At 43.0% G+C, this 27,117-nt stretch overlaps 1 protein-coding gene across 11 annotated transcripts in view; it reads left to right on the top strand.

The window, feature by feature from the left end:
- Window positions 1-27,117, top strand: part of LOC311503225 (uncharacterized protein) — a 300,665-nt gene that overhangs the window by 214,420 nt on the left and 59,128 nt on the right. For 6 of the 11 annotated variants that reach the window (XM_084565824.1, XM_084565819.1, XM_084565822.1 and 3 more), the window contains 5 exons: window positions 10,654-10,827; window positions 12,838-13,011; window positions 17,859-18,035; window positions 18,318-18,491; window positions 18,950-19,682. In XM_084565824.1, the coding sequence (XP_084421950.1) occupies window positions 10,654-10,827; window positions 12,838-13,011; window positions 17,859-18,035; window positions 18,318-18,491; window positions 18,950-18,962 (712 nt within the window). In that variant the 3' untranslated portion in view covers window positions 18,963-19,682. Of the gene's footprint in view, window positions 1-10,653; window positions 10,828-12,837; window positions 13,012-17,858; window positions 18,036-18,317; window positions 18,492-18,949; window positions 19,683-27,117 lie in introns of those variants that run through there. The other 5 variants (XM_084565826.1, XM_084565827.1, XM_084565823.1 and 2 more) reach the window with 3 other exon arrangements.

Genomic DNA, 27,117 nt, shown 5'->3' with positions numbered 1-27,117 from the left:
GGGAGAGGAACAGGGTGGGTGGAGTCTCTCTGAGGGTGATGGAGGAGGAGGAGACATCGTGGATCCTCACAGACTGTGGCCTGTCTGTTAAGAAGTCCTGGACCCAGTTGCAGAGTGTGGAGCTCAGTCCGAGTGTTGTCAGTTTATGTACCAGGGTCTGTGGTCTGATGGTGTTGAAGGCTGATGTGAAATCCACATAGAGCATGTGAACATCAGAGTCCTTGTTCTCTAAGTGGGTGAGGGCTGTGTGGACCACAGTAGATATGGCGTCCTCTGTGGATCGGTTCTTCCTGTATGCGTACTGGTGCAGGTCCACAGTGACGTCGATGCAGTCCTTGATGCGGGCCATGACCAGTCTCTGGAAGCACTTCATGACTATCAGGGTGAGGGCTACTGGTCCATAGTCATTCAGGCTTGTCACTGTGGACGTTTAAGGAATGAGGATGATCGTGGTGGTCTTCAGGCAGGTGGGGACCACCGCCTGTTGGAGGGAGGTGTTGAAGATGTCTGTCAGCACCTCAGTGAGCTGGTGTGTGCAGCCCCTCAGCACCCACCCAGAGATGTTATCTGGACCAGCAGCTTTGTGTGGATTAATCCTCTGGAGGGTCCTCCTCACTTCTGCTGGGGTCACACTGAGGGACTCTTCTCCTGGTGGAGGGGGGGTGAGTCTGGTGCTGGGGGGGGGGTTACCAAAAAAACACAAATACAAAATTTTGAAAAATATATACAAAAGATAACAATACTCTGAAAAAATATAGAGAGAAAGAACTAGAAATAATAATAATAATAATAATAATACATTTTATTTAAAAGCGCTTTTCAAGACACTCAAAGACACTTTACATAAAAAGGACATCAAATTAGCAAAACAATGTGAAATATAAAATGAAAAACACAATAAACTGAGCTAAACATTAAAAGCAATTTTAAAAAGGTGTGTTTTTGTCAGAGATTTGAAGGTAGGAAGGTCGGTACAGTCGCGGATGTGTTTGGGGAGAGAGTTCCAGAGGGAGGGGGCAGCTGCAGAGAAGACTCTGTCGCCCCAGGTTCGATGCTTGGTCTTGAGTGATGGAGTAAGGAGGTTTGCGTCACATGAACGGAGGCTGCGGGATGGATTGTGGCAACGGAGCAGGTCAGTGAGATAGGAGGGGGCCTGGTTATGGAGGGCTTTGTGTGTGAGGAGGAGGATTTTGAACTGAATACGCTGTGGAACTGGGAGCCAGTGGAGTTTCTGGAGGACAGGAGTGATGTGATCACGGGAGCGGGTGTGGGTGAGCAGACGTGCAGCAGAATTTTGGATGTACTGAAGTTTATTTAAAGTTTTGGATGGTGTGCCATAGAGGATGCTGTTGCAATAGTCAATTCTGGAAGTGATGAAGGCGTGAATGAGGGTTTCAGCAGCAGAGAAGGAGAGTGATGGACGGAGTCGGGCAATGTTCTTGAGGTGGAAGAAGGCAGTTCTGGTGATTTGATTGATGTGATGATCAAAGGAGAGGTTACTGTCAAAGATGACTCCGAGGTTGCGGCTGTTGGGGGATGGAGACAGGGTGGAGTTGTCGATGGTGAGGCGGAAACTGTCTGTGGTGTTGTTGAGGGATTTGGGGCCGATAATGATTAGGTCTGATTTGTCACAATTTAGTTTGAGAAAGTTGATCTGCATCCAGGATTTGATGTCAGCGAGGCAATTGGAGAGAGTGGAAAGAGTGGCGGGAGTGATGGAGTTGGTGGAGATATAAAGCTGGACGTCATCAGCATAACAGTGGAAATGGAGACCGTGGTGGCGAATGATGTTGCCAAGGGGGAGCAGGTAAAGTATGAAGAGGAGAGGACCAAGCACCGAACCCTGGAGGACGCCTTGGGACAGAGGAACAGTGGAGGAGGTGCAGTTGTTGATGTAGATGAATTGTAGTCGGTCTGAGAGGTATGATTTGAGCCAGGAGAGTGCAGTGCCAGTGATGCTGAGGGAGGACTCAAGGCGGGAGAGGAGAATGGTGTGATTTATGGTGTCGAAAGCTGCAGTGAGGTCCAGGAGGATGAGGATGGTGAGCTGGCCGGAGTCTGCGGAGAGGAGGATGTCATTGGTGACTTTCAGGAGGGCTGTTTCGGTGCTGTGTTGGGAACGGAAACCGGATTGAAATGGTTCGAAGAGGTCATTTGAGCAGAGGTGGGCTTTGAGTTGTGTGGCGACAATACGCTCCAGTATTTTGGACAGAAAGGGGAGATTGGAGATGGGCCGGAAGTTCGACAAGATGTCAGGGTTGAGTCCAGGTTTTTTGAGAATGGGGGTGATAGCAGCCAGTTTGAGTGAACGGGGGACTGAGCCAGACCTGAGGGAGGAGTTGATGATTTCTGTGATGAGTGTGGAGATGGCTGGTAAAGAGTCCTTAATGAGGTGAGATGGGATGGGATCCAGAACACATGTAGAGGTTTTCATGCCTATCATAATTTTGGGCAGCTCCCCTGGTGACACGGGGGAGAACTGAGACAGAGGCTGAGAGGTGAGGAGGGGAGGAGCAGGTGAGGGAGTGGGAGTGCAGGCCATGGGGGCAGGAGAGGAGGACAAGTTGTTGTAAATGGTGTCGATTTTTGTTTGGAGGAATGAGAGAAAGGAGTTGCATTTGTCAGTGGTGAATGAGTTGGAGGTATTGTCGCTGGGCTTGAGGAGTTTATTTACTGTAGAAAACAGAGCCTTGGGGTTGGTGGAGCCAGAGTGAATGAGGTGAGAGTAGTAGGTGGACCGGGCAGTACTGAGAGCATCCTTGTACTGCTGAAGGTAATCTGTATAGGCTTGTAGATGGACAGTTAAACCGGTTTTCTTGTGAAGTCTTTCAAGCTGTCGTTTTTGTGATTTCATTTTGTGTAGTTCCGGAGTGTACCAGGGGGCAGAGTGGGTGAAGGAGACAGTTTTAGTTTTGATGGGGGCTAGGTGGTTGAGACAGGAGGAGAGTGTTACGTTGTAGAATTTGGTGAGGTCAGAGGGATTGTCAGTTAACAGAGGGGGGGAGGCAGATATTTTACTAGCAAGAGAGGCAGAAAGGGCTGAAGGGGAGATGGATTTGAGATTTCTGAAAGATATTGTCCGTTTATCCTTAGCGGTGGGAATGGGGATGTTGATGTCCATGATGATTGCCATGATGAAATATAAAGACATTCTGTATATACAGTGTGGTGGTGGAATCAACTTTACAAATAAATAGTTGCTGAAACTTTGAAGAAAAATACTATGAGTTGGTGAGGTAGTGGTTCGTGTAAAAAGCAGATTAATTATTGTAAAGTTCAGTTGTTATTGACTCAGGCTGCTGTTGTTCAGCCTGATGGCAGCTGGAATGAAGGACCTGTGGTAGCGTTCCTTCTTGCAGCGTGGATGCAGCAGTCTGCTGCTGAAGGAGCTGCTGAGGTCTGAAACAGTCTGATGCAGTGGGTGAGAGGGGTTGTCCATGATTGATGTCAGCTTGGCTAACATCCTCCTCTCACCCACCTCCTCCATGGAGTCCAGGGAGCAGTCCAGGACAGAGCTGGCCCGTCTGACCAGCTTGTTCAGTCTCTTCCTGTCCCTCTCTGAGCTCCCACTGCTCCAGCAGACCACTGCATACAGGATGGCAGAAGAAAGTCCTGAGCAGTGACCTGCACACTCCAAAAGACCTCAGTCGTCTCAGCAGGTGGAGACGACTTTGACCCTTCTTGTACAGGGTGTTTGTGTTGTGTGTCCAGTCCAGTTTATTGTTGAGGTGAACACCCAGGTACTTGTAATCCTCCACGACCTCGATGTCCAAGCCCTGGATGTTCACCGGTGCAGTCAGATGTGGTTTCCTACTGAAGTCCATCACCACCACCATGTAGCTGAGGACAGCAGATGTGTAGTCCTCTAGATCCACCTCTCCCTCACAGACAGCTGCCTCTCTGAAGATCTGCCAGTCTGGAAACAGTCCTGCAGTCCAGGGACAGCATCACTGGGCCACACGGTGATGGTCCTCTGTGTTGGTGTGTGGCGTCTGAGCAGGGGACGGTAGGCAGGGACCAGCATGATGGAGATGTGGTGGAGAAGCTGAGGTGGAGGTGGGGGACGGCTCTGTATGCGTCTGTTTTGTTGGTGTAAACACGGTCCAGCGTGTTATTTCCCCGTGTCGGTATGGTGACATGCTGATGGAACTTAGGCAGTGTGTCTGTCAGGTTTACGTGGTTGAAATCCCCCACAATCACGTAAAAAGCCTCCGGGTGCTTGTTCTGGAGCGAGCTGATGTTGTTGTAGAGCTCCTTTAGCGCATCGTTAGCATTAGCACCCGGTGGATGTAAACAGCCATAATAAACACTGCTGTAAACTCAGGAGGCAGATAGTGTGGCTGCCATGTCACAGTCATGTGCTCTATCACAGGGGAGTTAGCAGTTAGCATGGAAGCTAGCGTGACACGTACTGAACTGAAGTGTCTCTCCTCATTGTGCCGCTTTGCCGTTGCCACAGCAACCCCATAAATGAGATATATGCACGTTTCTTTTACTGTGGTAAAAAAGAAGGCTTCTTCCCACTCACTGGGACGTCCCACAACATGGTACGTTATCTTTAGCTTTTCTTCCATGTGTTTCTGTTGTTAGACCCTCATCTAGCTCCTCAACGTAGCCGCGGCCTCTTCCATACATCGGTAAAAACAAAGATGGCGGTTTGTCTTGTGCGTGATATTGAACGTTGACACCAGATGAGGTCAGAGTTCATATAAACATAAAACATAACATATATATGATTTCATATTAAATAATACCATGTTCAACTCTACAGTAATGCAAGTGTTACTGATATAAAAAGAACAGCGACACAATTAAATACAGTTTTTAGAGGAGCTCGATGGCGACAAGTGCTATTTTATAAACATCCCCTGCAGGCGACCCGTTGCATAAGCAACCACCTGTCAGACAAAGCACCGCACAGTTCCTCATCTCACAGGAAACCCCCAGCCTCAGTCCAAGTAGGTCCATCTTGTTGTCCAGGGAGTGGACATTGGACAGGAACAGGGACGGGATCGGTGGTCTTCCAGTGTTAGCCTTTAGCCTAGCTAGCAGTCCGCCCCGTTTGCCCCTCTCCTCCTTCCACCCACACCGCTTCCTCTTGCCCTCTGTCTGGTGTGATCTGCTACACCAGTCCAGTGTCCTCAGGAGCTGCAGTCTGCCCAGCAAGACTCTGAGTCTGAGCACCGCTGTTGTTGTTGTTGTTGTTGTTGTTGTTGTTGTTAAAGGAGGAATTGTTCCCTCTCCTTCAGCCCAGGTTCTTTCTTTTTTTTTTTTTTCAATTCTTTTTTTATTGTGATTTTCATGGTTCACATGTTCATTTACATCTCACATTACCAATCTCATCCTTTCATCTGTAAATTACATCTGAATAGCTCAGTAATACATCCACGATTGCATTGACAATACACAGATATGGATGATTGGTCCTCCCTCAATCACACAAAAGATGAAAATAATAAAATACAAACATTTAGAACGTAACTCCTTAGGCTTTGAACAAGAATGCTGGGGTGCACATCTGTTATATTAGAGGGAAAAAAATAAAATAAAAAAAAAAATTAAAATACTGATGCGTATGGGTTGACACAGAAAAACATAGATGACTAAAGGAAATGGATATGAAACCTGGTACTAGACAAACGATGGACGAATCGGAGTGACATATCTAATCCATCTTTCCCATCTTTTCAAAAATAGATCCTGTTTTAGCCTTATAGCAAAAGTAATTCTTTCCATTTTAAAAATGTTATAAATGATGTCAAACCACTCGTCCACTGTGGGTTTCTCCAGTTTTAGCCACCTCCTTGTTATGGCTTTCCTAGAAGCGGCACTTAAAATCTGAAACAAGTATTTGTCATTAGAGGAGACATTCTCTGATGGTAAAACTCCTAAATATAATGATACAAACTCAAAAGTAATGTCTGTCCAGAATACTTTTTGCAAAATGTTGTAGACCTCGTACCAGAAAGGTAACAATATTGAACAAGACCAAAATATGTGAAAATGGTTTGCCTCGAGGCATCCACATTGTCTCCAACATATGGATGAATTGGAATAGTGTCTTTTTTGAGCTGGAGTGATAAAAAATCTAATAAGGGTTTTCCAACAAAACTCTCTCCATAGTGTTGAATTTGAAGTTTTCCATTGTATCTCACATAAATATTCCCAATCTTCTTCGTTTAAGACTAGATTTCCTTCCCTCTCCCATTTCTGTTTTACATGCAATGAGCTACCCTTCATTTGTTGTAAACCCTTATAGAGTCTTGAGATGGTTTTTTGGCCTGGGCCTGAAACATATGCATCCATAAATACTTTTAGTAGAGTGTTATCCCATTGCTCTTGTATAATCTTTTTCCTTATTTGTTCAACATGGTGACGAAGCTGTAAGAATCTAAAGAAGTCATCATTATTTAGACCAAATTGTCTCTGAAGGTTTTGAAAACTGTTCACTGACCCCTTAAACAAAAAGGTACAATATGCTGTAAGTCCATGAATTTTCCAGGCCTTGAATCTTGCATCCAAATTTTTAGGCATGAAATCTGGATCAAATGCACACCATCTCAGTATTTTTATCGCCTCTTTCAACTTCTTTTTAATTACTACCTTATTCCACAGCTTAAGTGGTAAAGCAATCCAGGGGTTTCCTATATCAGTTAACTTTTCCATCAAACCCTTATCTCCTATTGCCGCTTGAATTGGGAACTCTGCTGTTATGGCCCCCTCTAGCTCCTTCCATCTGGCAGTATATTCTGGATTGCACCAACACACTAACGGTCTCAACTGAGCTGCAATATAATAATTTTTTAAACATGGGAGCGCAACCCCCCCTTTATTTTTTGCTAACTGTAAATTCTGATATTTGATTCTTGGTCGGCGCCCTTGCCAAATGTACCTGGAGATGAGTTTATCCCACTCCTGGAACTGTTGATCAGGTATGTCTAATGGAAGGGACTGAAAGATATACAATAACCTCGGCAGGATAACCATTTTAACAGATTCAATACGGGAACCAAAATTAAGAAATGGTATTAAATCCCATCTTCTGATGTCTTCTCTGATTTTGTTGTTCAGGGGGAGAACATTCAGTGAGAACAGTTTTGACAAATCTACTGGTATATTCACCCCCAGATAGCCCAGGTTCTTTCTACCTATAGTAAAGGTTAGTCTGACTATGAATAGACCACCCAACAACTTCTCTCCAATCAACAGTTTATTTAGCAGCAGAGAATAGGTCCAGAGTCAGCGCTGAGACTTCAGCTTAACCACCTTATGGGTAGAAAAGGAGAAGCCCCCAGCTATGTGTGCACACAAGTTTGATTCTATCTGGGCTCCACCCGAGGACAATAGGAGGAGCGCCGCCTTTAGTGGATCAGTAGTTTTCCATGTGTAGCCGAGGCCGGCTCTAACTGGTTTCTACAAGGTGAAATATTAGAGTGTGGTGCATCTGGGGGGTATTCCAGAAAGCAGGTTTACTGGCTTAACTGGATATGTAAACCCAGAGTTAGCGGTAAACCTGGGATTTCGGTTCCAGAACGCTCAAAAATGATCAGGCTATGTAAGTAACTATAGTAACATAGGCTCTGAACTTAACCTGGTAGGGGTAGGTTTTGTTCAGGTTATGTTCGGGTATTTAAGTGCACGTTCAGCCAGACCGCTGTTTCCACACTTGTCACACAATGACGTTTCCTTTTGAGGAAGATCCAATTGACATTGAAGCACAAATCATTGGGGCTATTCACCGTGAGAGGGTGATAAGACCACGACTTAATATCCTTTCTTTTCCTAATGAGTTTTTGCCAGAGCGCTACTGTTTTTCTGCGGAATCTTTAATATATTTAAACAACATTCTCCATCCCCACATTTCGAACGTTACGCATCGTGGATTCGCTCATCGTAATTGTTGCGCGTGCGGGCTCCACCACTCCACCTCCACCTACAACTGAGAAGTTCATAAATTGGTCATTTTCGAACTTGCAAGGCTACACAAATTAGACATAAGTGATTTAGGCGTGGGCCTATTAGGGTAAATACATTGCACTAGTTCATGTTGCTCCTCCTGGGAGGTTGAGGGCTCCGATGACGTGCCCCCAGAAATCCCCTCCATCATCGGACGCCCTCGATTGATACTGATCGCCAACTCCTCCACAGGGGTGAGGGGGGACACCGCTGGCCCAGAACCGGTCTTCCTCTCCTCTGCTTTCTTCCTATTGGCTTTGAAATGAATGTAACTTGTTGCAATATGGCAATTCAAGAATATAATACTGGATAAGTGATGTCTAAGATGATGCACCCAGATATATCTTACCAACTTGGACAATGTTTTTATATTTTGTTTTGACGTTCTCTTGAGGGCGGTCGGGTTGCATCTAATTAAAAATAATACAATATATGACAAGGTAGTCTATAGTATAAGAAAGTCTCATACAAAGCAGTTAATATGTAGCCTAATATCTACTGAATTATTGTGCTTCTGACACATTAATGTGCTATAGCCTACTAAACTTACACATTTACGCGGTCGGCAATTCTCTGCCAAGCAAGATCTCGTTCCTTGGCAGACGCGCAAGTATTGCTTTTTTTCGTGATTATCGCTCTTTCCTCCTCGTACGCCTCGAGCAGAACTTGCTGCTCCGCTTCAGAAAAATAGGCTGCTCTGCGCTTTGCCATTTTTACTCATGGTTTCGACTCTCAATAGATGATGCCTTTATAACTTCGCCGTGATCGCGCACAACTCTAGGTTAAACATCCGGGGTTGATTGAACTGATTGCTAACCGGTGTTTTGGAACCGACAGCTCGGGTTTAGTCGCCTCAGGTTCAGACAACCCAGAGGTTAAGTTTTATCTCAGTGTTTGTTAAACCTGCTTTCTGGAATACCCCCCTGATCTAGTGAGCAAAGCTGCAGCAAAGTGGTCAACAAGCCTGTATCTGGTATGATAGAAGAAGAAGACTTCTTTCTGTTCTGTGCCCTCACATAACTCTTTAATATCCAACAATGTTGTTCTTGTTGTTGTTGTTGTGGTTGTTGTTGTTGTTGTCGTTGTTGTGCTCGTGGCTGAACCATCCCTTCTATTAATAAGGTCGTCCAGCTGCACCTTACACGCTTCACACATAAAGAATCCTCATTGAGATATGAAACGTAACCAGTTAGTGTGAAAGCAGCCAACTGATGGAGAATTGAAGCTGTTTCATTGGCTTCATGATTGTAAATGTAGAGGCAGGGATGTGTTTGTCACTTGTCTCCAGGGGCAGTGGGTGTGACTGGGGTTGAATGATTGCCTCATGAATATCACCTGCACCTACCTGTCAATCTGTTCTGTCTGATACAGAGAGAGGGGGAGGTAGGGGAGGGGTTTTACTGTTGCCCTCTTAAACCAGGGATGGGCAACTGGCGGCCCGAGGACCGCACACGGCGCGCGACCTCAGTCGAAGTGGCCCTTAGATTAATTTTTGATAATTATAAAATGTGTCCTCCGTGGCACTGAATCAGTTGTAATGACACAGTTGGCCACTAGATGGCGTACACGCTTCCACCGGGTCTTCTCCACCAGTGAAGAAGAGACGTTGAGCCGTGGCTAAGAGCAAAGGAGAGAGAAAACTTGATCTAGAAAATGTGTGTTTCAGGTGAAAGAAGATTATCTGTTCACAGAATGTAAAGATACACCTATGTGCTTAGTCTGCTTAGAGACGTTATCTGACATGAAAGATTTCATTTAAGTTGCCGCTACAACACGTTGCACAAAGATAAATACGAGAAGTATACTAAAGCTGCAAGGGCTGCTATCGTAGTGGACCTTAAATCAAACGTACCCAAACAACAGCGACTTTTTACCAATGGCCACTGCTGTTAGTGGTGAGGTAGAGTGGGTATACAGGGGAAATGTTGAACTCTTTCTTAGTGTAAAAATGCACAAATTAATTTTGCTATTCTGCAGCTTTCTGTCATCCAGTAAATCTGAGCCACCAACCTCAGCGTACGTTACTGGTGCACACCAAGCTGAGCCACCTGCTCTGCTCTTTAACATCCTCACATGGATCCTCTTGTTTTATCGCTTCCTGAGCCTATGCTCTTTGTTATTTATGTTGTGGCTCGTGTGGAACTTTATTACAGTTTCATTCAAATGACTGGCGTTGTCATTTTATCTCCATAACCGCTGTGCTATGTTGACGGGTTGTGTTAGCTCCACGCTCATTTAAAGTTGCTGCAATTTTAGTTGAAGGCGTCTGAAAATCTTCTAACATTTCCTCCAACTGATCTGCTTTCTGCCTCTGATCCTGAGCCTGTCATCATCCTCTTTGCTCTTTAAAGTGGAAGCTTGTGCTAAATTTGTTCCATTCTATTGAAAATGTTAGTGTTTGACTTTAATTCAAATGTGAGAGCTCATTGTTGTGATGCTGATTATTTTGTTCTATGTGTGTTCTGGTCATTTGTGCAGATTAAACATGCTGCCTTTAATATGGCTATAAAAAAGATGGTTGTGTTTTTAAAGGTGTGGGGGATTGGGGGGGTGTCAACCTGGTTGGGACATAGAAGGGGGGGCACAGCCAAAAAAGTTTGGGAAACGCTGCAGTAATGTTGAGCTGCACATTTAAAACCTGAACACATCTGATTGAATTATTCATCATTTAATCTACATCTTTTATTCTTTATTCAGATTGAGGTACTGCAGTTTGTCAGAGATCAGCTGTGATTCTCTGGGACCAGCTCTGAAGTCCAACCTCTCCCATCTGAAACATCTGGACCTGAGATCTAACAAGCTGAAGGATTCAGGAGTGAAGCAGCTGTGTGGTTTTCTGGAGAGTCCAGACTGTAGACTGGAGAAACTAGAGTAAGTTCACTGTCTGTTACTGTTGTAGATCTGATATGTTTAATCACCAACTGAATCTAATTCATGTTCATCCAGAACTTTCCTCCATAAATCTGTAAATGTCCTTTAGTTCAAGACGAGTGTTTGTATCAGAAACTGTAGAAAATGTCCACTGTTAGTTGTTAAAGTCAATGAAGCTTAAAGGCTGTTAGGACACAGTAATGCAGGGGAGCTGCCTCTAGGGGGGGCACCAGATGAAACATGTAATGGTGTAGTAGAAGTTATCTTCTTCTACACACTGTATATTAGTGGTGTGTGATACCGCTAGATTTGATATTGATCTGATACCAAGTAAATCCAGGGCCAGTATCACTGATACCGATACTCTTTAATAATTAAGGTGGATGCATCATCAATCTGAATCAATCTAAATATGAAAGAATTTTCATGACCTTTAAGTGTTTTTGTGATTTGCCTTTTGGATTATTAATCAGTTAAAATCTAGTACAAAGTTAATGAAAAATGAAAAGTAAGTAGAAAATACTTTATTATCACAATAGAAGTTTTTCTTCAGAAACAAAATTATCACTTGAGAACAAATGAAAAGAAATTATTTTTCAGACAGAGTGTTCGGAAACTACAATACAATTATAAACTAAATCTCTCCCTTCATTGAACTTCTTTCTGGATTTTTCTCTTAAATAAACAAAGTGTACAAAATGATCAGTCCACAACAAATATTATAAAAATGTCAAACAAATGATTTTGTTCTAGCAGCATGTATGTTTAGGAAGTACAATACAAAACTGAGACAACATTTGTCTCCTTTAGTTCTTCTCTTCTTTTCGGGGGTCTGTCGGGGCCAGGGGCCGGGGGATTTTTCTCCTCCTCTCTCCGTTTCTGTAGCTCTGCGTTTTCTTGTCCATGATTTTTCATCTGCTTTTACAAGTTTGTTGTGTTACCACTGTATCTTCCAGCCTTTTTCCAAATAGTCCAACTTGCTGTCGCTCCTCTTCCTCTCTGCCATTCTCCTGCTCCGTCTCTGTGCTGTGTGTAATGCTCTGCTGCTGGCCGGGCCTGGCAGGTAGTGGTGGGCGGAGCTTGGTTACCTGGCGCCGCTGAGTCACGTGACGGTACAACAAACACAGGAGAGGAGGAAGAGGAGCAGAGTGAGCCTGCTCTGCTCTGGGACAGCAGCAGCATTTAGACAAACACAGTCAGGTTACAGCCTCTTTAATGAAACAAGAGAGAAATTGAAACTGAAGGATCCATCTCATTACATTGGTATCCATCAATATTGATAGCAACGTTGCTATCAATATTGATGGATACCTGGATGGATCCACCCACCACTACTGTGTATGCACACCAAGCTGAGCCACCTGCTCTGCTCTTTAAAATCCTCAGATGGATCCTCTTGTTTTATCTCTTCCTGAGCCTATGCTCTTTGTTATTGATGTTGTGGCTCGTGTGGAACTTTATTACAATTTCATTCAAATGACTGGCGTTGTCATTTTATTTCCATAACCGCTGTGCTATGATGACGGGTTGTGTTAGCTCCACGCTCATTTAAAGTTGCTGCAATTTTAGTTGAAGGCGTCTGAAAATCTTCTAACATTTCCTCCAACTGATCTGCTTTCTGCCTCTGATCCTGAGCCTGTCATCATCCTCTTTGCTCTTTAAAGTGGAAGCTTGTGCTAAATTTGTTCCATTCTATTGAAAATGTTAGTGTTTGACTTTAATTCAAATGTGAGAGCTCATTGTTGTGATGCTGATTATTTTGTTCTATGTGTGTTCTGGTCATTTGAGCAGATTAAACATGCTGCCTTTAATATGGCTATAAAAAAGATGGTTGTGTTTTTAAAGGTGTGGGGGATTGGGGGGGTGTCAACCTGGTTGGGACATAGAAGGGGGGGCACAGCCAAAAAAGTTTGGGAAACGCTGCAGTAATGTTGAGCTGCACATTTAAAACCTGAACACATCTGATTGAATTATTCATCATTTAATCTACATCTTTTATTCTTTATTCAGATTGTATGGCTGCGGTTTGTCAGAGATCAGCTGTGATTCTCTGGGACCAGCTCTGAAGTCCAACCCCTCCCATCTGAAACATCTGGACCTGAGATCTAACAAGCTGAAGGATTCAGGAGTGAAGCAGCTGTGTGGTTTTCTGGAGAGTCCAGACTGTAGACTGGAGACTCTGAGGTCAGTTCACTGTCTGTTACTGTTGTAGATCTGATATGTTTAATCACCAACTGAATCTAATTCATGTTCATCCAGAACTTTCCTCCATAAATCTGTAAATGTCCTTTAGTTCAAGACGAGTGTTTGTATCAGAAACTGTAGAAAATGTCCACTGTTAGTTGTTAAAGTCAATGAAGCTTAAAGGCTGTTAGGACACAGTAATGCAGGGGAGCTGCCTCTAGGGGGGGGGCACCAGATGAATGTAATGGTGTAGAAGAAGTTATCTTCTTCTACACACTGTATATTAGTGGTGTGTGATACCGCTAGATTTGGTATCGATCTGATACCAAATAAATACAGGGCCAGTATCGCTGATACCGATACTCTTTAATAATTAAGGTGGATGCATCATCAATCTGAATCAATCTAAATCTGAATGAATTTTCATGACCTTTAAGTGTTTTTGTGATTTGCCTTTTGAATTATTAATCAGTTAAAATCTAGTACAAAGTTAATGAAAAATGAAAAGTAAGTAGAAAATACTTTATTATCACAATAAAAGTTTTTATTCAGAAACAAAATTATCACTTAAGAACAAATGAAAAGAAATTCTTTTTCAGACAGAGTGTTCAGAAACTACAATACAATTATAAACTAAATCTCTCCCTTCATTGAACTTCTTTCTGGATTTTTCTCTTAAATAAACAAAGTGTACAAAATGATCAGTCCACAACAAATATTATAAACATGTCAAACAAATGATTGTGTTCTAGTATCATGTATGTTTAGGAAGTACAATACAAAACTAAGACAACATTTGTCTCCTTTAGTTCTTCTCTTCTTTTCGGGGGTCTGTCGGGGCCAGGGGCCGGGGGATTTTTCTCCTCCTCTCTCCGTTTCTGTAGCTCTGCGTTTTCTTGTCCATGATTTTTCATCTGCTTTTACAAGTTTGTTGTGTTACCACTGTATCTTCCAGCCTTTTTCCAAATAGTCCAACTTGCTGTCGCTCCTCTTCCTCTCTGCCATTCTCCTGCTCCGTCTCCTGTGCTGTGTGTAATGCTCTGCTGCTGGCCGGGCCTGGCAGGTGGTGGTGGGCGGAGCTTGGTTACCTGGCGCCGCTGAGTCACGTGACAGTACAACAAACACAGGAGAGGAGGAGGAGGAGCAGAGTGAGCCTGCTCTGCTCTGGGACAGCAGCAGCATTTAGACAAACACAGTCAGGTTACAGCCTCTTTAATGAAACAAGAGAGAAACTGAAACTGAAGGATCCATCTCATTACATTGGTATCCATCAATATTGATAGCAACGTTGCTATCAATATTGATGGATACCTGGATGGATCCACCCACCACTACTGTGTATGCACACCAAGCTGAGCCACCTGCTCTGCTCTTTAACATCCTCACATGGATCCTCTTTTTTTATCTCTTCCTGAGCCTATGCTCTTTGTTATTGATGTTGTGGCTCGTGTGGAACTTTATTACAGTTTCATTCAAATGACTGGCGTTGTCATTTTATTTCCATAAGCGCTGTGCTATGATGACGGGTTGTGTTAGCTCCACGCTCATTTAAAGTTGCTGCAATTTTAGTTGAAGGCGTCTGAAAATCTTCTAACATTTCCTCCAACTGATCTGCTTTCTGCCTCTGATCCTGAGCCTGTCATCATCCTCTTTGCTCTTTAACACTAGAAGTCCCAGAGAGCAGCCATTTGGCTTTTCTACCTATAAAACCCACAGGGCAGCCGATCGGCTGGAAGGCTTTTAGCTAATATCCTAAATCACCTGTGAACCCTCCTTCTGTTATGTAAACGAGGCAGTCACTGGGGCACCACAGGAGGGGACATGCTGAGCCACTTCAAGGAAACTTGTGGGGAGGGGAGGGGGAGTGGGCCCAGAGAGCTTATGGGGGACGGGGTAAGCACACAGAGCAGTGTTCACTTCTAACCTGGCAACACCTTGAGACAGAAACTGGTTCATCCCAAAGACAAAACACCTTGACATAAAATGGGGGAGGGGGGGAATCGGAGAGGAGCAGGATTGCTGGGGGTTTGGAGGCCAGAGTGTGTGGGGGAGGGAGGCACACCTGAGGGCTGTGAACTCATTTGCTCTGTCCGGGCTGCTAACTGACTGTCTGTCTTTCACCAGTTTCACCAGGTGGCAGCCTGGGCAGAACAAATGAGCTGAATCAAAATGTAATATATGTAGAAGGATGTAGAAGTTATCAGGACCCTACAACACTGGGCTTCCAACATCCCCACCAGACACATAGGAAAAGTAAAAGAACAGAACCACATCAAAAAAGCACTCAAAATCTGTGGTTATCCCAACTGGGCCTTCATGATATTTACACATATTTACAAATAATAATGAAAAAAATGCATTATCAGGATACAGTGTTAGAGAGTGGAAGTGAATGAGACTTAGACTTAGAACTTAGACTTAAAACTTTATTGATCCCTTTGGGGTGACTCCCTCAGGGAATTTGAGTTTTCCGCAGCAGCAAGCACGCAGAGCAGTTTGCAGACAAACAACAGCAGTGGTTTGCAAATAGTTATAGAAAAAGTGATTGAATAATAAAATGGTGAACATTAAATAATGAACGGTGAACTTCCTTTGAGTGGGATTAAAATAAGATGTAGTAAAACTCTAGTAGGGAAAAATAAACAGTAAGTAACAGTGAGTGAGGTGAGTACATTTCAATAATCACTCACAATGCTGGCACTGCCAAGCCATCTCCTTTCTGCATTTGCCACATGTGTATTTGTAGCAGTCAATACATTGCAGTCACATGAGTCATTATGGCCACATTGGTCATTAGCATGGCAGTGCCAGGATTGTGAGTGATTATTGAAATGTACTCACCTCACTCACTGTTACTTACTGTTTATTTTTCCCTACTAGAGTTTTACTACAGCTTATTTTAATCCCACTCAAAGGAAGTTCACCGTTCATTATTTAATGTTCACCATTTTATTATTCAATCACTTTTTCTATAACTATTTGCAAACCACTGCTGTTGTTTGTCTTCAAACTGCTCTGTGTGTCTGCGGAAAACTCAAATTTCCCTGAGGGAGTCACCCCAAAGGGATCAATAAAGTTTTAAGTCTAAGTTCTAAGTCTAAGTCTCACTCACTTCCACTCTCTAACACTGTATCCTGATAATGCATTTTTTTCATTATTATTTGTAAATATGTGTAAATATCATGAAGGCCCAGTTGGGATAACCACAGATTTTGAGTGCTTTTTTGATGTGGTTCTGTTCTTTTACTTTTCCTATGTGTCTGGTGGGGATGTTGGAAGCCCAGTGTTGTAGGGTCCTGATAACTTCTACATCCTTCTACATATATTACATTTTGATTCAGCTCATTTGTTCTGCCCAGGCTGCCACCTGGTGAAACTGGTGAAAGACAGACAGACAGTTAGGCTGCGTTCAGACTGCCAGCCAAAATCCGATTTTTAGCCCATTCAGATCTGAATCGGATCTCGATTTTGAAGTCTGAACAGTGACAGATCACATGAAATCCGATTTTTGCCAAACGGTTGCAAACCACATCCAGAGGTAGTTTCATATCGCATTCGTATCGGAGATGGACAGATGCGTCTCAGTCTGAACAGCTCCCAACACTCAGATGGGTTTTGACTGTCCGTGACGTCACTTACGCGACGCCAGGCCAGAACCAATGCGCCAGACCGCGTGCCTATTTCCGTTGTGGAGGAGCCACGTTACGGCCACGGACAGTGATATTACAGCTATCACAATGGAGGAGGACTTTGAAAACAATTCGCCTTGGACAGAGGGAGACACTGCATGCCTTATAAATCTTTACACTGACGTGACGTACATCCATCGTGTTGTTTGTTGTTGTTTTGCTTGTCGCTGTCGCAATTATATGACGTCTGACAAATACACGTGCTGAATGACGCTTCCGCTCGTTGCTACAGCAACCTATCAGACCGGTGAAGAATGTGGCCCAGTCTGAACAGAACCATATCCGATTTGGACACTTGCTAAAGGCAGTGTGAACAGTCAGCCCTAAAAATCGGATATGAGAAGGAATCAGATTTGAATCAGATCCGTCTGCAGTCTGAACGCAGCCTTAGCAGCCCGGACAGAGCAAATGAGTTCACAGCCCTCAGGTGTGCCTCCCTCCCCCACACACTCTGGCCTCCAAACCCCCAGCAATCCTGCTCCTCTCCGATTCTCCCCTCCCCCATTTTATGTCAAGGTGTTTTGTCTTTGGGATGAACCAGTTTCTGTCTCAAGGTGTTGCCAGGTTAGAAGTGAACAGCCACCCTCTCCCCCATAAACTCTCTGGGCCCACTCCCCCTCCCCTCCCCACAGGTTTCCTTGAAGTGGCTCAGCATGTCCCCTCCTGTGGTGCCCCAGTGACTGCCTCGTTTACATAACAGAAGGAGGGTTCACAGGTGATTTAGGATATTAGCTAAAAGCCTTCCAGCCGATCGGCTGCCCTCTGGGTTTTATAGGTAGAGCAAAAAATGCTGGGACTTCTAGTGTTAAAGTGGAAGCTTGTGCTAAATTTGTTCCATTCTATTGAAAATGTTAGTGTTTGACTTTAATTCAAATGTGAGAGCTCATTGTTGTGATGCTGATTATTTTGTTCTATGTGTGTTCTGGTCATTTGAGCAGATTAAACATGCTGCCTTTAATATGGCTATAAAAAAGATGGTTGTGTTTTTAAAGGGGTGGGGGATTGGGGGGGGTGTCAACCTGGTTGGGACATAGAAGGGGGGGCACAGCCAAAAAAGTTTGGGAAACGCTGCAGTAATGTTGAGCTGCACATTTAAAACCTGAACACATCTGATTGAATTATTCATCATTTAATCTACATCTTTTATTCTTTATTCAGATTGAGTGACTGCAGTTTGTTAGAGATCAGCTGTGATTCTCTGGGACCAGCTCTGAAGTCCAACCCCTCCCATCTGAAACATCTGGACCTGAGTTACAACTACTACCTGAAGGATTCAGCAGTGAAGCAGCTGTGTGGTTTTCTGGAGAGTCCAGACTGTAGACTGGAGAAACTACAGTAAGTTCACTGTCTGTTACTGTTGTAGATCTGATATGTTTAATCACCAACTGAATCTAATTCATGTTCATCCAGAACTTTCCTCCATAAATCTGTAAATGTCCTTTAGTTCAAGACGAGTGTTTGTATCAGAAACTGTAGAAAATGTCCACTGTTAGTTGTTAAAGTCAATGAAGCTTAAAGGCTGTTAGGACACAGTAATGTTGAGCTGCACATTTAAAACCTGAACACATCTGATTGAATTATTCATCATTTAATCTACATCTTTTATTCTTTATTCAGATTGATGAGCTGCAGTTTGTCAGAGATCAGCTGTGATTCTCTGGTCTCAGCTCTGAAGTCCAACCCCTCCCATCTGAAACATCTGGACCTGAGTGTCAACAACCTGAAGGATTCAGATGTGAAGCAGCTTCTTGATCTTGTGAAGAGTCCAGACTATAAACTGGAGACTCTGTGGTGAGTAGAGGGTTCCAGTCAGTCCATGCTGCTTTCATCAGTATTGTCCTAAACACAGTTAGTATCAAAGATCCAGTGTTTCCTGTAAACCTGCAGCTTCTCAGTGAAGCTGTGAGAGGAGAATGGAGACAGGCTTCAGGATTGGACAGAAAGACAGAGAGAGAGACAACAGTCAGCCAATCAGATGAGCCAGAAGCTTGTTGTGATCATGTGTTTGAGTTGATGTGAAGACGACTGTTGTTGTTGTGTTGATGTGTCCAGGAAATAAAGCTGGATTCCAGCTGACAGCCTTCCAAGATGTATAGAGACAGTGGTGGTCATTCATCAGATCTGATCAACAACTGATCACAGCTCTGAGATCAGTCTGACTGAAGCCTGCACATCACAGAACCAGCATTACATTGAGTAACCATGAGCAGAGTCATCACCTCCTCTCTTCTTTCTCCTCCTCTCTACAGGTGGAGGAGTTAACAGTGAACAGGACGGTGTGTGAGGTGAGAGGATGAGCTGTGTCTGAATCAGAAAAGACTTTATTGTCAAGTATGTTTGTTCATACAACTGTTGACCATGTGAGTGGTCCTGGACTGGATGGATCTCAGCCGTCTGTTAAATAGTCTGTGTCCAGGGTGAGAGGGATCAGACACAATCTTAGCTGCTTCAGAGTCCTGGAAGCGTCCAGCTGGTCTAGAGACGTCAGACTGCAGCCAATCACCTTCTCTGCAGAGAGTCTGCTCTTGTCCTTAGCAGAGGCTGCAGCAGACCAGGTGCTGATGGACTCAATGATGGCAGTGGACAAGTGTCACCATGACAACAGCAGCTCCTATTGGCTGCTCCCATCATCACTTCCTGTTCAAGCCCAGAGTTGGTCCATTCTCTTCCTGGTTGATGGTTGATGCTTGTAAATCTGGTTCAGGACTTGTAAATGTCTTATGGTGATGTCATTGTGTTTTATGATATGTAGAAATGTTTTCTAAAATGTAAATGTGTCTCCAGCTGTAAAAGTGTTTGACATGTTGTAATGTTGGTTGGCACCTCCAGGCCACCGTAGATGATGAAGCTGGAAGCTTCCAGTAACCCCCCTTGGGTCTAAGCCTCTTCCTGCTCTGCACATTATATTGTTATGTTTGCCTCTTGTTATTTTTAAACTGTAAATGATTTGTAAATGAACAAAGAATAAATAACTTAATGTTTCCTGACGTCCTTCCATTCAAACCAAATCCTCCTCTAATGATGATCTTCTACCTGAGCTCAGACCTGTACATCACTCTGTTATTATAACAGTCATGAGCAGGATGAGTGTTTTTAAAATGCAGACGTCAGGAATCATGAACACATCCTTTAAAGAAAATAGATCCATAAACAAAGTCTGTTGTGTTTAGCTTCTTTTTAAATGACGTCATCAGCTATAAAGACATGTAGTAAAGTGATAAATAGTCATGTCTGGTCATTTAACTTGATAATCCTCATAATTAACATTATTATTATTATTATTATTATCATTATTATTATTAATAGATATGATTAAAAATAATATAAAATTATTGTTGTTATTATATGGATTAATAAAATAAAATAAAATAGATGATTTCTATCTAATCATTTTATAGCATGAGGTTCAGTCAGAATATAATGATAATAATAATAATAATAATCCTGTTCAGCCACAGGTCTTTCAACACCAGCCTGTTTTCTTCAGATTATTTGCAGCTCTTGTGTCGTCATGCTGATAAAGACGTTTCTGTGTATTTGTATTTTCTTGAGTCTTGAGCTCTTTCAGCCTCCGTAGTTTTGCTTTAATCAACACCCACTCACTGTTTTTATGCTAATACAAAACGTTCCTCCTACACCTGTTGATTCTTTTGTTGATAGCGTCTCTGAGTACAACATTCATCTGGTGTCCTCATCATGAGAAACCCTCGTCTTCTGAGCATCAAGCTTTTTAAAGCCGTCCACAGCTTGAACTTGATCCCAAACAATTAATAATTAAACTTGTTGGTGCTGAACCAGAAAGATAGTTTGGACCTTTTACAGAAAGAAAAGCAGGACTGAAACAGAATCATAGATTTATTTTGTTCTGTCTTAACATGTTGAGTTTCCTCCAGTCATGACAACGAGGCAGCAACTGAAACATCCTCCACAGCTGGAGGGTGGCGGGTGGAAAAAGAAAAAAAGAATTTACAAAAACAAAAAGCTGAGAACTGCATCCACCAATGACTTTAATTAGTGATGCAGTGCTACGCAATGCAAACTATTGACCCTCATAGCAAAGCTATGGGAGTCAATAGTTTGCAGTGCGAAGCACTGCAAACTATTGTTCTTCACTACGTTTTTCTTCTTATTATTATTAGTGATGCAGTGCTACGCAATGCAAACTATTGACCCTCATAGCAAAGCTATGGGAGTCAATAGTTTGCAGTGCGAAGCACTGCAAACTATTGTTCTTCACTACGTTTTTTCTTCTTATTATTAGTGATGCAGTGCTACGCAATGCAAACTATTGACCCTCATAGCAAAGCTATGGGAGTCAATAGTTTGCAGTGCGAAGCACTGCAAACTATTGTTCTTCACTACGTTTTTCTTCTTATTATTATTATTATTAAACTTTTTCCTACGCATTTTCGAAACCTTTCAACTCAAATACCGTTCGTCGCACACAGACACAAAATACATCAAAACGTGCGTCTCGATCGGACTCGGTGTGCTTCTATACAGTTCTTTCAAACAAGATTTTTTCGCGACGTAGTCGCGAAAAAACTGCGACAAATTTCCCAATTGAAATGAATGGAGAAGCCCGAAAAAAAAAAAAATTCAACAGACATTTTCAACAATGAACTGCTCTGGCATACTTTAACCGAGAGACTTCATTTAAACTTTAAAACGTAGGTACTCTTGCCTTCTCTTCAGAGATTCACTTCACTTATCGACAACTTTTACCGTTTTTAAACTATGAAGCCTCAGAGTTGTGTAGGTTTTTACTCAAATTTCAGGGTTTATAATGGGTGTGTATTGCGCGGAATGTTTGTGCTAGAGTGGATGACATCATCAGCTAGAGTGAGGAGGGGAGAAGAAAGTTAGTCAAAAAACTGCACAGAAACTGCTCCCGTGGCCACAAATTTCACACGACAGACATAATTTATACATAGAAACGTAGGAAAATGTGTCTTCTCACTCAAATTCGTCTGCTAAAGCTGTAAGTCTTATAGTTTTGGCTTCAGACACAAAGATGCGCCAGCAACACCCACCCACAGCTCCATAGACTGCCATGTTAAAAAGGCAGGGAAATTTCTGGAGGAAAGCAGACGTAACCTTTCTTTGAATCGCTTAGAATAGGTCACATTTCTTCATTTTACCCACAAATTACACATCTAGACGTTCAGGAAAGCCTCAAGATGCCCAAAGTTAAGTCGGTTCAATGATTGGAAATACGGTTTGGCCACAAGTCCTTCCTGTTCGAGGCGATTTTTCAGCATTTTCTCTCTCTTTCCCCGTCTTCCAACTGACATTCTAACAGGAGCAGTTGACCCTGGTAGCCATGACAACCAGACCCCAACCAGCTTACACACGTTCACACACGCAGCTGCTGGGGACGAGAGGCGGGAAAAGAGCTCTCAGTGGAAAACATGATCTGCCAAAACATTAAAACCCCCCAAACCATTACTGCAGTACTGTAGGGGGCCAGAACCTGACATTGTGACCTTTTCCTTTATTTTAAACACAAATTATATCTGGCTGCTTTGCTGAAACTCCTGACACAACATCCCTGACCCGTTTCCTTCATCTTATTAGGTCAGTGAATAGCTAAACTGCTAACAGACGCTAACGACTAGCCGCCCAGTGATTTAGCCGACGACTAGCCTTCCAGCATAGCTCATGTATGTTAGCAAGCTAGCGGAGCTAACGGAGCTAGCTAGCCGCTACCTTAACGCCGCGGACTCAACCGCGGAGTTAGCCTCGAGCTAACCGCTAACTAACCGCTAGCTAACCGGGATTTAACCGCGGACCCGCGGGAGTTAAACACGAATTAGCCGCGGCAGTTCGCCGTGAGCTAACGCGGAGGCTAGTGGGGTTAGCCGCCGGCTAATTCGCCGCCTTGCTAGCGGGTGCTTATCACAGTAATAATGTTGAAGTTTTACAATTTAAAGGGAAGATATTTTTAAATTAAACTGTGTCAAACTGAAAAATATATTATTCCACCACATAAAGTAGGAAACATTTATGGCTTGCAACAACATTAATGACAGTATATATATATATAATTGGAGTAATTTAATATAATATGATGTTTTTAATTAAATAAATAATGAGCTGTTGAACACTCATAAGAGTTATATTAAGTATGTTACATAACATTATTTGACATGTCTATTTGTCTGCCTATAGTTTTCCTCCAGCTGATCCAGACAGACTGCAGTGACGTCCAACATGAGACAAAGAGCTGGACTCGCAGGACAATTTGAAGGTCTTCACTTCATCGCTGATTCCTTGTTACAGCCTGGATGTGTTAAGTTTAATATTATTGTTTATCTAACTGTAAGACTGTGCCGTAAACTGTTAAACTATTGCTCAGGTAGGAGTAATGAGTTTTATTGTTAAAATTATTATGATTAACGATCAATTGTTACGATTTGCTCGTTCTTTGTCTGGGGATCCTAGTGAGATCCCTCCCTCTCTCTTCCTTATTTGATGCTGGCTTTCAGGTGGAGCTGGGAGGGCTCTGCTGCCTGTACCTGCCCTTCAGTTTGTAGAAGGCGAAGCATAAAGGACGACCCTTCTCAGTGTCTCTCTCTCTCAGCCAGGCCTACTGCATCCTCCTCATCCTGTTTGGTTTGTTGTACCCTGCATGACATCAAACTCACACCCATCCAGTCAGAAGGAACCAGGCCTTAAATGACTATTTGAGTTGTGCTTTTTGTTATAGCTGCTGCTCATGGTAGTAAAGACATGCTACTTAGTAAAGACATTCGCGACGTAAGTCGCGAATACTTTCATACCTGTCTTGACCTGACCATTACTTTTTGTAGTCAAACATGAAATTATTTGCAACGTAAGTCGCAAATATTTTCACCAGGATTATATTATGACTATATGAACAGGTGATCATTAAAGCATCATAGCATCTTAGTATAATTGCATTGTAGCATCTTAGCATCGTAGCAACATAGTATCTTAGCTTTGTAGCATCTTAGTATCATAGCATCTTAGTATCTTAGCATCATAGCATTGTAGTAGCATCTTGGCATAGTAGCATCATCATAGCATCGTAGCATCGTACTGTCGCAGCAATATAGCATGGTATCGCAGACTGCTGCGGCCACTGCATCACTCTCGCGATTTCCCACAGGGGAATTGTCTAGTTATTATTAAACTTTTTCCTACGCATTTTCGAAACCTTTCAACTCAAATACCGTTCGTCGCACACAGACACAAAATACATCAAAACGTGCGTCTCGATCGGACTCGGTGTGCTTCTATACAGTTCTTTCAAACAAGATTTTTTCGCGACGTAGTCGCGAAAAAACTGCGACAAATTTCCCAATTGAAATGAATGGAGAAGCCCGAAAAAAAAAATATTTCAACAGACATTTTCAACAATGAACTGCTCTGGCATACTTTAACCGAGAGACTTCATTTAAACTTTAAAACGTAGGTACTCTTGCCTTCTCTTCAGAGATTCACTTCACTTGTCGACAACTTTTACCGTTTTTAAACTATGAAGCCTCAGAGTTGTGTAGGTTTTTACTCAAATTTCAGGGTTTATAATGGGTGTGTATTGCGCGGAATGTTTGTGCTAGAGTGGATGACATCATCAGCTAGAGTGAGGAGGGGAGAAGAAAGTTAGTCAAAAAACTGCACAGAAACTGCTCCCGTGGCCACAAATTTCACACGACAGACATAATTTATACATAGAAACGTAGGAAAATGTGTCTTCTCACTCAAATTCGTCTGCTAAAGCTGTAAGTCTTATAGTTTTGGCGTCAGACACAAAGATGCGCCAGCAACACCCACCCACAGCTCCATAGACTGCCATGTTAAAAAGGCAGGGAAATTTCTGGAGGAAAGCAGACGTAACCTTTCTTTGAATCGCTTAGAATAGGTCACATTTCGTCATTTTACCCACAAACTGCATATGTAGACGTTCAGGAAAGCCTCAAGATGCCCAAAGTTAAGTCAGTTCAATGATTGGAAATACGGTTTGGCCACAAGTCCTTCCTGTTCGAGGCGATTTTTCAGCATTTTCTCTCTCTTTCCCCGTCTTCCAACTGACATTCTAACAGGAGCAGTTGACCCTGGTAGCCATGACAACCAGACCCCAACCAGCTTACACACGTTCACACACGCAGCTGCTGGGGACGAGAGGCGGGAAAAGAGCTCTCAGTGGAAAACATGATCTGCCAAAACATTAAAACCCCCCAAACCATTACTGCAGTACTGTAGGGGGCCAGAACCTGACATTATGACCTTTTCCTTTATTTTAAACACAAATTATATCTGGCTGCTTTGCTGAAACTCCTGACACAACATCCCTGACCCGTTTCCTTCATCTTATTAGGTCAGTGAATAGCTAAACTGCTAACAGACGCTAACGACTAGCCGCCCAGTGATTTAGCCGACGACTAGCCTTCCAGCATAGCTCATGTATGTTAGCAAGCTAGCGGAGCTAACGGAGCTAGCTAGCCGCTACCTTAACGCCGCGGACTCAACCGCGGAGTTAGCCTCGAGCTAACCGCTAACTAACCGCTAGCTAACCGGGATTTAACCGCGGACCCGCGGGAGTTAAACACGAATTAGCCGCGGCAGTTCGCCGTGAGCTAACGCGGAGGCTAGTGGGGTTAGCCGCCGGCTAATTCGCCCCGTTGCTAGCGGGTGCTTATCACAGTAATAATGTTGAAGTTTTACAATTTAAAGGGAAGATATTTTTAAATTAAACTGTGTCAAACTGAAAAATATATTATTCCACCACATAAAGTAGGAAACATTTATGGCTTGCAACAACATTAATGACAGTATATATATATAATTGGAGTAATTTAATATAATATGATGTTTTTAATTAAATAAATAATGAGCTGTTGAACACTCATAAGAGTTATATTAAGTATGTTACATAACATTATTTGACATGTCTGTTTGTCTGCCTATAGTTTTCCTCCAGCTGATCCAGACAGACTGCAGTGACGTCCAACATGAGACAAAGAGCTGGACTCGCAGGACAATTTGAAGGTCTTCACTTCATCGCTGATTCCTTGTTACAGCCTGGATGTGTTAAGTTTAATATTATTGTTTTTCTAACTGTAAGACTGTGCCGTAAACTGTTAAACTATTGCTCAGGTAGGAGTAATGAGTTTTATTGTTAAAATTATTATGATTAACGATCAATTGTTACGATTTGCTCGTTCTTTGTCTGGGGATCCTAGTGAGATCCCTCCCACTCTCTTCCTTATTTGATGCTGGCTTTCAGGTGGAGCTGGGAGGGCTCTGCTGCCTGTACCTGCCCTTCAGTTTGTAGAAGGCGAAGCATAAAGGACGACCCTTCTCAGTGTCTCTCTCTCTCAGCCAGGCCTACTGCATCCTCCTCATCCTGTTTGGTTTGTTGTACCCTGCATGACATCAAACTCACACCCATCCAGTCAGAAGGAACCAGGCCTTAAATGACTATTTGAGTTGTGCTTTTTGTTATAGCTGCTGCTCATGGTAGTAAAGACATGCTACTTAGTAAAGACATTCGCGACGTAAGTCGCGAATACTTTCATACCTGTCTTGACGTGACCATTACTTTTTGTAGTCAAACATGAAATTATTTGCAACGTAAGTCGCAAATATTTTCACCGGGATTATATTATCACTATATGAACAGGTGATCATTAAAGCATCATAGCATCTTAGTATCATAGCATCTTAGTATCTTAGCATCATAGCATTGTAGTAGCATCTTGGCATAGTAGCATCATCATAGCATCGTAGCATCGTACTATCACAGCAATATAGCATGGTATCGCAGACTGCTGCGGCCACTGCATCACTCTCGCGATTTCCCGCAGGGGAATTGTCTAGTTAGTGATGCAGTGCTACGCAATGCAAACTATTGACCCTCATAGCAAAGCTATGGGAGTCAATAGTTTGCAGTGCGAAGCACTGCAAACTATTGTTCTTCACTACGTTTTTTCTTCTTATTATTATTAAACTTTTTCCTACGGATTTTCGAAACTTTTCAACTCAAATACCGTTCGTCGCACACAGACACAAAATACATCAAAACGTGCGTCTCGATCGGACTCGGTGTGCTTCTATACAGTTCTTTCAAACAAGATTTTTTCGCGACGTAGTCGCGAAAAAACTGCGATAAATTTCCCATTGAAATGAATGGAGAAGCCCGAAAAAAGCGGCAACATTCCAAAATTTACAGCTTGGCTTTGTCGAGTGATTACTCGGCCATGCTTTGTAGTAGAAACTTGCTTGGAAGTTTGTACGAGGCACGGGAAGTGTAGCTTTCTCTTCCTGAAAACGGCGTTTCGATACCTTTTACGGTTTGGTCAGGGTCGCAGTTTACGTTTTGGTGAAATTTGGGGAAAAAAATTAAAAATCAGCGTTTATAATGGGGCTCTATGGGCCCACTCTGACCGACACT

Source organism: Chelon labrosus (genome assembly GCF_963514085.1).
Source record: "Chelon labrosus genome assembly, chromosome: 18".
Classification (NCBI taxonomy): Eukaryota; Metazoa; Chordata; class Actinopteri; order Mugiliformes; family Mugilidae; genus Chelon; species Chelon labrosus.
The sequence above is the reverse complement of the archived record's forward strand: the minus strand, read 5'-3'. Positions and strand labels throughout refer to the sequence as shown.